Source organism: Myotis daubentonii, chromosome 3 (assembly GCF_963259705.1).
Source record: "Myotis daubentonii chromosome 3, mMyoDau2.1, whole genome shotgun sequence".
Classification (NCBI taxonomy): Eukaryota; Metazoa; Chordata; class Mammalia; order Chiroptera; family Vespertilionidae; genus Myotis; species Myotis daubentonii.
Genome location: NC_081842.1, coordinates 198,418,670 through 198,433,173, shown reverse-complemented (window position 1 = coordinate 198,433,173; position 14,504 = coordinate 198,418,670). Strand labels below are relative to the sequence as shown.

The following is a 14,504-nucleotide window of genomic DNA, read 5'->3' as shown; positions in this document are numbered from 1 at the left end:
AGGCGCCCTACCTGTTTTTGTAAATAAAGTTTTATTGGCACACAGCCACACCCATTTGTTTATATACTGTCCACAGCTGTTTTAGCATTATAGCAGCAGAGAAGAGCAGATGCAGCAGGGATCATCTGGCCTGCTAAGCCTAAAATATTTACTATCTTGCCTTTTACAGAAAAAGTTTGCCAACCCTAGTCTAGAATTTACTTTATATAAACTATCTGGAATGAGACAACAAGCCATGACTAATGGTTCTCAGGGGGTGGTAGTAACAGAGGATGGAAGTGTTTAGAGTTCATCTTATATGCATCTGTATTGTTTGAATTTTTCCTCCCAACAGGTGCTACTTTAAAAATAGGCAGAAATGAACAGATTTCCATTTCGAATTTAGAAAGGCAGGCCCATGGCAGCGGTGGGTGGCGACAGTGGTGATGGTGGGAGCAGGTGTGGAAATCTAGTTGCAACTCCTTGGCTCGCATTGTTACTTCCGAGGGCTTGAAAGAGGAAATAGGTACTTTCTGGTACCTTCCAGTCCAGGTTGATTCACCTTGGCCTTCCCTGAGTTATTTCAGATTCTCTAACAAGTGCTTTGAGCTCTTCTTCCCTCTGTCTGAACACCATCTCACCCCTGCTCTTCTCAACCTGTAGGTCTCTGTTTCAATGTCACCTGCTCAGCAAGGCCTTCACCTCTACCGACTGCCACTCTGAAGTGGGCTCCTTGTTTCTCTTCCTCAGAGTAGCTTGCTCTCCCCTAACTTCTCATGCTTCTCACTTCTAGTTTGTCTGCTTCTTTATTGTTTGTCTCCCTCACTCACCTTTACACTCCCTCAGAGTGGGAACCGTGGCCATTCTGCTCACTGGTTATCCTCTATACCCAGCCCAGGGTGTGGATGAAGTGGAAGCTCAATAAACATTTACCACATGGATGAATGGTCGCTACACCTTTTCATGGCTGTCCCAGCCTATCCCTGCCCAGTAAGAGGCCACCACACCTGCTGGAAGATGAGAATAAAGATTCCCACCCACCTGTTCTGCCCATCTCTCTGGCCTGGAGATTGACAGTAACCTCCCGGGATTCCTTTTTAATAACTGTATCCAAAAGAAAGGACCCTCCTCATTCCTTTTGTTTTCTTCTAGCAAAGGGCAAAATCTACCCAGGAGGCAGAATTCAGATGAGAAGTGCCTCAAAGCATGGTCTCAAAAAATACACAAATGACATGACTGCATCCAAAATCATCTCCCAGGAGGCCTGTCTAGAAATGGCTGACACCACAGCCACTGTCCAGGAGCAACTGAACAGAGACACCAAGAAACCACCCATCGCTACATTCTGATCAGGTGGGCTGCCAATGCCAACTTCTCATTTAGAAATGGCTGTCCGTTTAGGAAGTGAGCTCCCCGAGGCAGGGGCTTTGCTCTGTTCTCACAGTGTATGGCACATAGTAGGTTCTCACTAACGATTTCCTGAGTGAACAAATGAATAAACATGCCTGATCTATCCTAGCTCCTCAGGAAAAATCCCAATTCTGTGATGCTTAACGTAAGCCTGGTCAACCCAATGGTCCTCTGGGACTCAGAATTTGGATGCAGACTGGAAAGTGACTCAGAGTCAAGAGTGAGGCAGCCACACTTGTCTTAGGAAAATGGAGAAGCAATGAAAATTATTTTCCAGAGAGAGCGGAATGGAGCAAATACTCAGAAAGGGGCAGGGAGGAGACTCATGGGTTCTGGAGACAGAGGAGGGTAATCCCAACCTCTGACTCTCCCACCCTGATTTCAGTCCCTTACACTTCCTATTCTGGGGCTCTCATATTCTAAAAATACACCCCCTTTTGGAGCTCAGTTTGAGTAAGTTTTCGTTATCTGTGATATTAAAACCTAGAACCCCCTTTAGCTTAAATTAGTTTGGCCGTTAGTTATTTGTTTTATAATAGTCTTTTCTTTTCTGTCTCACATTGGTTAAGGACATAGGATCTGGCCACACAGTAGACCCATTCTGGGAATCTAGGGATCCTGGGACAGGGAGAAGGCGACCACAGGGTAAGGCAGGGGTGCCTGGGTCCCAGCAAATAGGCTACCTGAGCAGAGACTGGAGACATAGCAGAGGAGTGACTAATATTAGGAGATGTGAAATCTGAATACTGGAAGGCAGCTCCAGGTCTCACCGGGTACCACCCACCCTAAACAGACACATTTATCTTGGTACTGGAACCACAGATCACAATAAGGTGGTGAAGAGGGCATGGATGGGCTGTGCCTCTGTTCTCCCCAGTGATTGGCCCTCCTTCAGTCACTGGCTTAGATGGCATCTAGGTAGGTCTTATTCTCTGGGGCTGTGTTTTGGACCTGAGGACCCCTCTGGATATGATTTCAGTCCAACAGAGGAAAGTGGAAAGGGCTGCTTTGGGAAAGAGGACCTGGAGGTGTGGCCCTAGCCCATGGATTCAGTGGAGACCTATGGGAGAGGTGGCCACAGCCAGATAACCCTGAGCAAGGTGACTAGGGAGGAAGCGGAGGGAGTTTCTACCAGTAACTTAGTATATCCAGGGATGGTGAAAAGAAGTCATCTTGTAAGGAGGCTGAAAGTGGTGACTTTTGGGGTGAAATTTTAGAATCTCCATCAAGTAGAAGACTCAGGTGAGACAGGTCAGAAGTCACTCTGGTGGCTGATAAGGCTTGGTTGGGGTTAAAGTGCCATGTTTGTATGACCTTTTCTGGCTGTGCTCAGCTATTTGGGTGTAGGTGTAACAAAGGGTGCAGTTTTGAAAGGTTTATACAATAGAAGGACCTCAGGCTAGGAAAACTGAAAGTACTGATGAGGGTGTGATTAGAGATGACTAAGAAGAAAAATGATGATGATGATGATGATGATGATGATAGGGCAGTGGGTGGTGGTGGTGGAGCGATGGGGTCACAGGCTGTGTCTAAGTCGGCTAAGCCGTGTCCTCTGTTAGAATTCCATCACCTGTGACAGTTTGCTGTGCTATCAGCCTGTGGAGAAGGGTGTGTGTCCAGGAGGGTTAGCAAATGGCAGGTGTCTGCAGGAAGAGAGGCCCAGGCCGCCCCATGAGGAAAGAAGACCACAAGCAAAACATCTCTAATCTGTGCACCAAATGTCTTCTGGAACTGCATCTGACAAACTGCAGACAATCGATCGTTATGAGGACGTTGATGAATAGATGGGCGTGAAGTGCTCAGGACAGTGCCAGCAGTTGGTAGACACTGTTGGCTATTACTATGATTGATGCTATTTGTGAGCTCATGTGAGATAGTCCCAGGAGTTGCCAAAAATATTTAATTAGAGAGCACTTTGAAAGGTTGCTGAAGTCTCACATTATGCAAGTGTGTGGGGGGAGGGGACAGGAGCCAGAAACTTTTTTCATTTTTAACTGGTCACGTGAGTCCATTTGTGCACACAGGCTGGTGAGGCCTGGGTGCACTTGGGTTACAGTTACACTAACAAAATCAATCACCTCTATCTGCAGAGTCTTTAGTGCATACTGGGTATTATGCTCAGACATATAATATGTAAGTATGCAATACCTTTTAATTTTAACCTTCTGAAACATAATTAGATAGATAGAGATAAGAGGGATGGATTCTAAGAGATAATAACTTGCCAAGCCCACAAATCAAGCAAGAAATAGAGTTGGGATTTGGATAATGGTGTCTGGGATAATTAGGGAAGAAGAAAAGGTCAAAAAGAGAGAAGAAAGTGGAGTGCTTGAGAGCCTGGAACTAATCCTAGTACTATGACCAACTGTGCTCCTATTTGAACATTATGGGATGCTTGGTATGTGCCAGGCACCGAACCAAGAGCTTTGATGCAAGAACGCACTGATCTTTACATTCGGTGAGATAGGAATTATTCTACTATCATTTTATAGATGAGGAACTGGAGTTTTCAGGAGGTTAAATAAACTTGCCCAAGTCCACTCAACTGCTAAGTGGTAGCCATGAGGCCTGAGCTCAGTCAATCTGACAGTCTAGACCAGGCAGGGACTCGGCCTGTTCTTGTATTCTGTCTTCGGCTGCTTTAGTGCTACAAGGACAGAGCTCCGCGGTTGTGATGGAGATGATGTGGCTCACAACCTAAAATGCTTACTATGTGGTTCTTTAAGAAAAAATTTGCTGACCCCTGCCCTCTACCCTTATACTACTGAGTTGTCTTAATTAACCCAAAAGTGCGATGAGAATAAGAGAACGGGAAAACTGGAGGGATGACCAAATGTGCCCAGGAAGTATCAGAACGTGTCTAGCCCACGGCAAGGTGCCAGAGTGTCCATGGGACAGAGGCCCAGGCACTGTGACCCCCGGGGTTGGGATGAGCTGTCCATATGCGCACAGAGGTTATCCGGAATGGTGGGAGGCTGTGAGGTGGAGAGGAGGATTGAGGTTTACATCAGAATCCTCAGCAAATGCAGGGGAGTGACCAGGGAAGAGGTTAGTGGGCATGTGTGGGCTGAGGTTGTGGGATTGAAGAGCCACGAAAGATCCTCATAGAAAAAATAAATGAGAAAAGGGGAGGAATGATGTGAAAATAGAAATGAGATGTAAAAAGAATGCTGGCCTCTTTTCTCCCAGGCCTGGGGCAAATGGGTGCGAAAGGCTAAGCCACCTGGAGGGCCACAGGGAGGCAGGTGCTCTGCAGGTGGCAGCGCTGCTGTGTGGTGATCAGCCCACTGCTCTTCCCCCTACCCTAGGCTTTCCCTCTGGCAGGTCTGCTGGGCCCTGCCCGCAGTCCTCTCTGCCAGCAGCGCCCCTACCTGTGTAGTCGATGACGAAGCCAACATTGCTCACGGATGCGTCGCTGCGGAAGGCGAGGAAGAGGCTGTTGCTGCTGCTCTCAATGCGGCTGGGGAGCTGGGAGCCGTAGAAGCTCCCTATGAGAGGGCTCAGAGAGTCCCGCCCGTCGTAGACGTGAAGGAAGTCATAGCCAGGCTCCAGGTTAAAGCTGGGGAACAAAAACATCCCACCCCACCCCACCAAGGTCAAATAGAGCTCGTACTGGGCACAACCAAAGTTGGTTTAACACCTAAAATTTCATTAGTGTATGTCATATCATAGAATAAAAGACACAAACTGCATGCTTATCGCAATACTACTGTCCCTCGGTAACTGTGGGGGATTGGTTCCAGGCCTCCCAGGCAGCACGCCCTCCACCCACGGGCCCCCAACCCCGAGACTCCCTGGTGGGGCAGGGAAGGACGAGGCCCCAGCCACCTCCCAGTGAGTGGAGAAGATGGGAAAAGCAGGCTTGGGCAGAGGAGGCAGACTCCAGAGTCAGCATTCAGAAAGCTGGAGCTGAAACGGAACATCCTCTTTTTAAAAAATATTTTTTAATTGAAATGTATTTGACATATACTGCTGTGTAAGTTTAAGGCATACAGCAAGCTGACTAGGTACATTTACGTATGCAATATGACTGCCATTGTAGTAATAATTAGCACCTCTCTCACCTCACATAATTATCATTTCTTTTTAGTGGCTGGAATAATTGAGATCGAGTCTTTTAACGAGTTTGGTGATTATAAAACAATATTGTCCATATTCACTATATTATGCACAGAAGGGAAAATGAGTTACCACCTCTCCACACCCAGGAGTCAGCTGGCGCAGGTCCAGACCCAGGTCCCCTCCCTGCTTCTGGGCTACGCTGCACCTTCTTTCCCAAGAGGGAAGGAGCTGGCCGGGAGCCATGCCCAGGCAGCAAGGGCCTGTCCCTGCAGGAGCCTAGCTTCGTTCCTGTGTCCCCGAGCCAGCTCTCGCTCTCCCGAGGACTTGCCACCACCCCACTCCTGGCACCCACAGCTGCGCCTCTTTCTTAGCAATCCTGACAATAGTGTGAGGGGAAAAATCTATTTTAAAAACTGTCTTAGTTTAGTAAGTGGAATATTAGAGTTCCTGAATGTAATCTATCCCACTGGGATGGAGAGAGTGAAAATGATGGAAAACACCAGGGACTGGCAAGACTGTGGAGCCACTGGGATCAACCACTTTGGAAAGTGTTTCACGATACCTACTAGATCTGAATATGTGCCCTGCGATGCTATAATTCCACTGTTAGGTATATATCCAGCAAAGGCAATTGGAACTAATTGAGCATGCGAAGGTGAAAACAACAGAATAAGAGGAAGTGAGTGTGCAGAGAACAGATTTCTGATGCAACCTCAGCCATAGCCCAGCCACAGGCTGGGATACTCAGATACTCCATTTGGCAGAACTGAGAATGACACGCAGTCCCACCCTTTGGTTGAGACGTGTGGTGGAGGGCGGGGCGATGGCAACTCTCGGTCAGAGGGGTAGGGCCAGCAGAGAGAGGGGATGAGGGGCAGAGCCAGACATGCATGACTTCCTTCCTGCATGGCACCCTCCCACACTGGGTCAGCTGCAGGGTCCCCGCCACTGCTGGGTGGGATGGTCTTCCTGCACCATAACTCAGCTGTCATCCACTGGGTAAGAGATCAATCAAAGGACTTGTATGCATGCATATAAGCATAACCAATGGACATAAGACACTGGGGGGTAGGGGAGGCCAGGGGATTGTCAAGGGCGGGGGGGAAAAAAGGAGACATATGTAATACTCTTTGTAATACTTTAAGCAATTAAAAATAAATAAATAAATAAAATCACCAAGGGAGGGACTTGCTCAGTCTTGGTCACAGATTATGGCTCCACCATTTCCTAACTACCTTCTTCTGTCCGTGCCTTCCTTCAATCATTTGATTTTATCTGAGTGCCCTCCTACATCGGGCACTGTACAAGGCGCCCGGGACATGGGATATGTCAGACACCACCCCTTCTTCCAGATGGGGGTGGGGCTGGGGCTGAAGGAAGTGATGGATGTGAAGATGATACAGCAAAGTCTCAAGTCTGTACAGGTGTATGGGGTCATAACACAAAGTTCCCGGGAGGAGAAAATGAAGCTTTCGTGAAGGCCAAGCTGGCGCGGAGCCTAGGGAGATGAAAGACCCTCAGCAGTTGAAAAGGACGCCGCTGTGAAGGGAGAGGCAGAGGCTTGGAGACTGCTGGTACTTTAGTCTGGCTGGAGCCCAGGGATCGGGATGGGTGGGGTTCTACTGCGGTGGGGGCACTGAATAGAGAGGCAGGCAACGACCAGATTGCTTAGAATGAAATTTAAGTTTGGACTTTAATTTATAGGGAAAAAGGGGCTGTGAAGGATTTCAAAATAAAGGATCTATTTATTGTTTCTTTTCTTAAAATTAAATGTAATTTACACATCATGAAATGATCATCCCTTACCAGCTTTGACACATGCATATCAAGTTTTGCCAATCCTAAAACTTTATATAAGTGGAATCATTCATTATGTACTTTTGTGTGTGTCTGTCTCCTTTTGCTCAGTGTGCTCTGAGATTCACCCACACTGCATGCATCAGTAGTTCATTCCTGATTGCTAAGAAGTATTACCATACATTAAAATGGAAAACAGGGTGGTTACTGTAGCATTTTCATAGACAAGACCACTCTGCAGCTAGCTAAAGAAGAGACTGGCATGGAAGGCAAGATGGGGGCAGAGGAACCCCTTAGGATACTGTGGTGGTAATTTAGATGGGAAATAACAAGGCTTCAACCAGGGCAGCCGCTGGGAGGATGCACCAGAGGAGAAAACAGGAGGTGTATTAAGGCAGCAGAGGCTCCACACCTTGGTCACTCATAAAAGAAGCAGTGAAGGTGGATGAGGGTGGCAATCCCGTGTTCAGAATGGAGCTTGTCTGGGGAGGAGCAATATGCTTGTGTGTTGCAGCCTAGCTCCTGCAGCACCAGAGGCAGCCAATAGTTGGATATCTGAGCCTACAGCTCAGCAGGATGTCTGGGCGGGGGTGGGTGGGTGGGGGGGGGGCAGGGGGGGCACCAGAGGGGAGTAGGCAGTTTCTAAGAGGAAAGCCCTGGGAGTTGATGAGCTTATCCAGGAAGGAGGTGTGGATGAGAAGAGAAACGGCTTGAGACATTGCCTGGCCAAGAAAGAGGGTCATGAAGGGGAAGTGGTGCACTCACAGAAGAAGCTGGAAAACCGGGAGGGGGAACTTCATGAAACCCAAGGGGAAGAAGCAGAGCAGGGACTGAGGGAGCGATCAAGAGGTGCTGGGGATAAAACATGGACAGTTCCACTTTGTTAAGCAACCAGGAGTTCGCCGGTGTCTTATCAGAGGAGTTGCCAGCGGACCCATGGGCAGAGACCAGCTCTCAGTGGTTCTCTGTGAAAGGAGGGGAGGGAGGAGAGAAAAGCAGAGACAACTCTTTAGAAGAGCTTGCCTCTAAAAGGAATAAAGGAGATCGTGGGGGAGCTACATAGGGGTGCATCTGAGAAAAACCTGAGTCTGTTCATAAGCTGGGGAGCAAGTTGGAATGAGCTGGGTGAGAGCAGGGGAGAAAACAAGAGGAGGGCAGAAGACAAGAATCCAGCAAGGCCCTGGTTTCTGAATCTCAACAGCTTCGGAGCTAAAAAAATAAAAAATAAAATAAAATCTATACTAATAATAGCCTAGGTGGCATCTTGCCCTCACGTCGTCACAAGATGGCTGCGCACACAGTAGAGGTGGGCCCAGTGGCTGCTCCATGTGGTGAGGCCTGGGGTTCCACAGCTCTGCACAGCGTGGAGGAGGCGGGTCCCAGCCGAGGAAGTGGGTCGTGGCAGGGGAGGGCAGTTGTGGGCGATCGGGCCGGGAGGGGAGCAGTTAGGCATCAATCAGGCCAGCAGGGGAGCAGTTAGGGGGCGATCAGGCTGGCAGGTAGAAGTGGTTAGAGGCAATCAGGCAGGCAGGCAGGCAGGTGAGCGATTAGGAAGCAGAGGTCCTGGATTGTGAGATGGGCCCGCAGGGATGGGCCTAAACCAGCAGTCGGACACCCCCCGAGGGGTCCCAGATTGGAGAGGGTACAGGCCGGGCTGAGGGACACCCCACACCCATGCATAAAATTCAATAACAATAATAATAAGAATAGTAACAATAATAAGAAGAAAGAAATAAGAATATATGTGAAGCCACTGAGTGCCACTCTGGGCCCATAGGAGACTTTCTGTAAAAGCTCCGGTCTCTTCGTTTTGGTGCTCCTACACGTCCCCGGGGCTGAGCACTCACAGCGACCTGTGTATACTCACCCAGACACCCAGGTCTGAACCCCCTAGCTGCTCTGAACCCTTCGTCTCCCTCCCAGGGAAAGGTACATACATGTTAAATACCAGGGCGATGACGTAGTCTGGAGAGACGGTCACCTTCCAGTCACACTCCTTGCCCGGCGGGTAGGGCTCTGGGTAATTTGGAGACAGGATGACTCCCGAGGGTCCCGTCAAGTCTCCCCCACAGGGAGCTGAGGAGAGAAGACAAGGGTAAGACGCCCCTTCACCAGGTCCGATTCAATGGGTGTTTGTAGGCACAGAAGAGGGAGGATTGAGTCTAATACACCTGAGTTGACACCTGGCCCTGGAGGCCAAGGGCAGGGTGGAGTGTAATGGGTCCGAGGTTTCTCCTGGAAGGGATGGAATGTTTTGGAATTAGAGGCAGTGGTTGGGCAACACTGCGAATGCACTAAATGCCACTGAGCCATTCATTTCTCAATGGCTAATTTCACTTGAAGGAATGACTCAAAACCAAAATCCGTGACTGCCCGCTCCTGGCTGTATGACGTCAGAGAACTGACCTAACCTCTCTGGACCTCAGTGTCTTTCTGTTGCAAAAAGAGACAATACTGCCTTCACGGGGTGCCTGCAAAGATTTTGATGTCGGAAAGCATCTGGCATACCATAAGCAGCCAGTACCTGGAGCCATCATGCGTCTTTCAGACCCATGGAACACCTGCTCTCCGCCCGCTGCCTCACATCCTCTTTCTAGGCAAGGCGGGCACTGTGCGATTTACCGAGAGTCCTGGTGAGTTGGTCAGGGGTGGCAAACATTACCATATTCACCTGCCAAGACCACCAGACTCCCACACTGCCAGTGCTCTTGGCACCTGCTTGGGGCTGCAGATCCCGTCCAATTTTCCAAAAGACCTTCTCCAAGAGAACATGTACGCCTCAGTCGTATGGAGATACTACAAATCCCCATCAGTCCACGGTGGTTTCCCTCCTGAGATGACAGGCCTTCCCAGCTGGCAGGAGAGGGAAGGTGGCCAGCGATACAGCAGGCTGCTCACCCAGAGTCCCCCTGGCCCCTCCCAGATCCTGAGCCAGGTTCTGCACTAGTTGACCGGGCTATTGCCCTGCAGCATGAGGGTTTGGTCAAGTGGAGGCCGGGAAGTGTATGGAGTCATTAACAGAAAAAGATGGCCAAGACTCTAACTGTGGCTTACGATGCACCATCGGAGATTGGCAGCGAAGCAGGCCAATAGTGAGCCCACAGGAGCATGGAGAGCCATGCCAGAGGAAGCCAGAAAATCCAAGACTGGACATGGGGTGGGAGCCAAGGCTGTATCCAAGGCTGAACTGAACGGCAGCCGCTGGCCTGTTGCAGAGATGAGCAGTATTTATTGCCTCGTGGTGCAGCTTTTACTCAGAGCAATGCTTAAAGGGCTGGAGCAACCTTCCACAGGGTCTCTTTAAAAATGGTAGGTCTTCAAGCCAGGCCATAAAAGTCCTAACATGGTTGAACAGCAAACCTGAGTGGTCATGAGTAGTGTGTTTTTTTCCATGGGAAATATATCTCAAACACCAACTTGAGTACCAGAAACACTCAAGTGGGCACCTATTAAATGTCAGGCATGAGCTATAGCATTTTAGCTGCCTTATCTCATTTCTGTCCCATAGAAACTCAGTGAGCTATGGACTATCCTTCCTGAGTTAGAAAGGAGGAACCGAGGCTCAGAGCTTAAGTCACTCGCCCAGAGTCACTTTGAGACTCAAACCCACGCGTGTCTGGCTCCAGAGTCCATCAACCGCTCTGCCACCTCAGAACTGCTGATGGCAGTGGGAGAAGAGAGGGGTGTCCCTCCCCACGGCGGGCAGGCACAGGCCCCAGGCACAAGAGCTTCTGTGAGTGAGGATGCTTCCTCGAGTCAGGTCTGCCTTGTACCTCCCGCGCTTCCTCTCCACTGAGCCTTCTCTAGAGAAGAGGGTTAGATGAATGGGACAGACCAGAGCAAAACTGCATTTAACAAGGCAAGACCACACTGTCCTGTTCACAGTGGCCCTACCCAGAAGCACAGCGTGACGCAGCCAGTGAGAGGGGGACACTCCTGTCATGCCGGCTGCCCAGCTCCCTGGGGGATCTTCCCAAGGGGGCACAATGATGCCTCCATTCGGGCAAGGGCTGTTAGGCCTGGCCTTCCTTTGCAGCTCAGGAGTATCTTTAAGTTTGCCTCAGATGGGGTGAATCTAGGCATTTCTGAAACCGCCTGTTTTTCTTCGGTTAACCCCTAAATTCGGCAGACCATTCCAGGAAGGCTGAGAGGTGGGCAGGCTGTACTGAGGGGGAGAGTTGTGACAGAGGCCATCGATTTTGAAGTGACACGGTCCTAGGTTCAAATTTTGACTACGCCACTTATTAACTGTGAGTTTGGGCATGTCATCATACCTCTCCGAACCCCCATTTCCTGGTCTACAAAACAAACGGAACAGAATGATGATGGTAATGGCTTCTACTGTATGCCGTGGTTACCATGAGCTTTACAGCATTATCTTATTTAATCCTCAAAACGACGCTGTGAGGTAGGTACTTTTATGCTCCCCATTTCGGGGAGGAAAACGAGGCACAGGAGATGAAGTGATTTATCCAAGGCCACACAGCTTGTGGTGGTGAAGTTGGACAGAACCTGGGTAGCTGGAACCCAGAACCTGAGTCCACATGGTGATTCTATTTGCGATCACGTGGCCGCAAAGTCCAGCCCAGCGCCTATCATGGGGATGACTCTCAACAAATACTTTTCTTCCTTGGCTTCCTCCCTGGAAGGATGCCACGGCCAGACAGGCCGAGCCTGGAAGACGGCCAAGGGAGCTGGAAATTAGGGGCTTGTCACTGGGATGGCCAGGCTGTTTGAGAGAGAGGCAAAGACTTTCACTGTGTTGCCTAAGAAGCATTCCCCAGGCCACAGGGTGCAAGGAATGGGTAATGAGAGCTGAGTTACCCGCTCTGCCCTGCTCGCTGCCCATTTACTGCCATCAGCTTAATGCAGGGCGGCCCTTCTTCTCCACTGGGATGGTTTTGTCTCAGGACCTGCTTTTCTGCAAGATAAGCCTATGGAATCCCTGCCATGAAGGATGCTGAATCAGAGGGGCCTTGGAAGTCATGTGATTCCCTCCAGGGCCTTCCCAGACAGGATGCCCTACACCAGAAGAAACTCTGGTTCAGGGAGGGCAGTGAGTCTGAAAGCTCGAAAGAAGAAAACTGGGAAAGGAGAAAGGGCAGAGGAAGGGAGGAGGGAAGGAGAGAAATGAGTATTTCCTGAGATTTGGGCTAGTTGTGAGTTCTCCCACAATGCTAGGAGGAAGTCTATTGTCTTTCACTTTATAGATGAGGAAACTGAGGCTCAGAGAGTCAAAGTAACCTTCCCACGGCCACTGAACTAGTAAATGGCAGAGCAAGGAAATAACGTGGATCTGTCTCCTTCACTATCCTCCACGCTTTGCAACAGTCACGACATGCAGTTGAGAACTGAGCTGGTCTGGCACCCGGATCTCGCCCTCCTGTCCACAGCACATGCACATGCTCTGTCACCTACCCAGAGGACTACCAGTTACCACTGAGGGACGGGGTTCAGGGTCTGTCTTCAAGGCCGGGCCTCAGGGCATGGCCAGCAAAGCCAGACCTCAGATGCGGGGATTGAGACCGTGTGGAGAGAGGTGCAGGGCCCCGCCGGGTGGGCACTGCGGGGCAGACGTCTCCGGAAGTCCCCGGAGCCCGTCTCCAGCAGGGGAGTCAGTGTGCGCTGTGTGGCAGGAAAACGCAAGGCTCTGTACACAGAGGGATCGGGGTTTCAGGGTTGGCTCTGCCATATCCTGGCTCTGTGATTTGGGACAAGATATCCAAATGTGTCCAAGTTTCAGGTTCCTCAACTGTAAAATGAGGGAATGGCACTCATTACGGAGAGCTGCCGGGAAAGCGAAATGAGGTTGTGGAAATAAATGTCCAGTATGGGGCTGGCACACAGTAGGGCTCAGTGGCTACTGGTTCCCCTCTAGCACTCATTGCTGACACAGAAACACATTCAGTACCTTGCCTGAGTAAAAGAGCTGAGCGGAAGTGAACACTGGGATGTTTGTCTCTCTCTCTCCTTCTTTCCTGTTCCTCTCTCCCTCCAAGCTCCCTCCTCCCCCCGTCTCCAGTTGCTATGCTAGGGAGCAGGATTATTCCAGCCCAACCCCTACAAGCTGCATGACCTTGGACATGTCTCAGAGCCTCCAATTTGTCCTCCATCCAATGGGGAGATTTTAAGACTAAGGGCAGATCCGGAGAACCAACACCCAGGTGACCAACAGTGACCTTGGGAGGAGGAGGAGCAGGGTTCCTTCCTTCACACCCAAGCCTGGGGGTGTCCTTCTAGAGCTTTGGGTAATGGAAGGGTCATTTCAGAACCTGCTGACCTACCACCCAACATGACCACTGTCCCCTTCCAACCTATACATCCTGGGCCAGGAGAAAAGGGGCAGACACACCTGGCTTAGGAACCTTTGGGGCCATTTTATAGAGTGAAGAATGTGGTGTCTGTGTGTGTGAATGTGCGCATGTGCACACACACACACAGGTGCATGAAAAGCAAACTTTGGTTTTTCTGCAACTTTGGGCTGTTCTGAGTCTCCTGCGGCTGCCACGTATGTGGACAGGGGGTCTGGAGCCCCCACGTGCTGGGGCCAGAGGGCAGGGCTCGCGCTGTGCTGCTCCGTACCGATGCATGTTGGCGGGCTGGGCTGCCAGAAGAATCTGTTCTCGATCTTCACGCAACTGATCTCTGCGCTGCCCTGCAGGGCGTAGCCAGGGTCACACTGGAACACCGTGGAGTCACCAGCTTCCCAACTGTCACCACTCCGGCTCCCGTTCTGTGGGACCCCAGGGTCATTGCAGGACGTGGCTGTGGACACTGGGGCAAGAAAACAGAAGAGGAGGTGGGGTTGCCTAGATGTCAGCCACATGAGGCTCCCAGTGCACCCCCCTCACTGACATCACCATGTCCGTCAGCCAGGCCCCCTGCGTGATCTCCGACACCTCCCAATAGAGCCACCATCTCCGTTCTCACCCCCATTACTTCCGCTCCCTCTGCCACTGCCACTGCCACCCATTCTCCCAACATCTTCACCATCCCCGTCATCCCGTCCCGAGAAGCTGAGTTGAGCATGATGGCGCTGCTATGATTGTAGAGCTGAGTTCAGCTTGATTTACCGATACGAGACTGTTTCAGAGCTAAGCTTTGCAATCTTGTCTAATGTAGGTAACATGATCTGTATAAGGGAGTGACAAGATAATTAAGTATAAACTCCAAATTCAATCAGCAGGGGCTGCAAAGGAGTCCCGGGGTCCGCCGCCCGAGCGCTGAGCAGTGGCTGCGAAGATGCAGGGAATTAC

General features: G+C 50.4%; 1 protein-coding gene across 1 annotated transcript in view; it reads right to left on the bottom strand.

Annotated features, from left to right (window-relative positions):
- Window positions 1–14,504, bottom strand: part of CSMD2 (CUB and Sushi multiple domains 2) — a 565,161-nt gene that overhangs the window by 103,524 nt on the left and 447,133 nt on the right. Inside the window, exons 27-29 of the mRNA XM_059686241.1 lie at window positions 13,831–14,022; window positions 9,186–9,324; window positions 4,761–4,948 (exon numbers count right to left, since the gene is read on the bottom strand). Of these exons, the coding sequence (XP_059542224.1) occupies window positions 4,761–4,948; window positions 9,186–9,324; window positions 13,831–14,022 (519 nt within the window). The remainder of the gene's footprint in view (window positions 1–4,760; window positions 4,949–9,185; window positions 9,325–13,830; window positions 14,023–14,504) is intronic.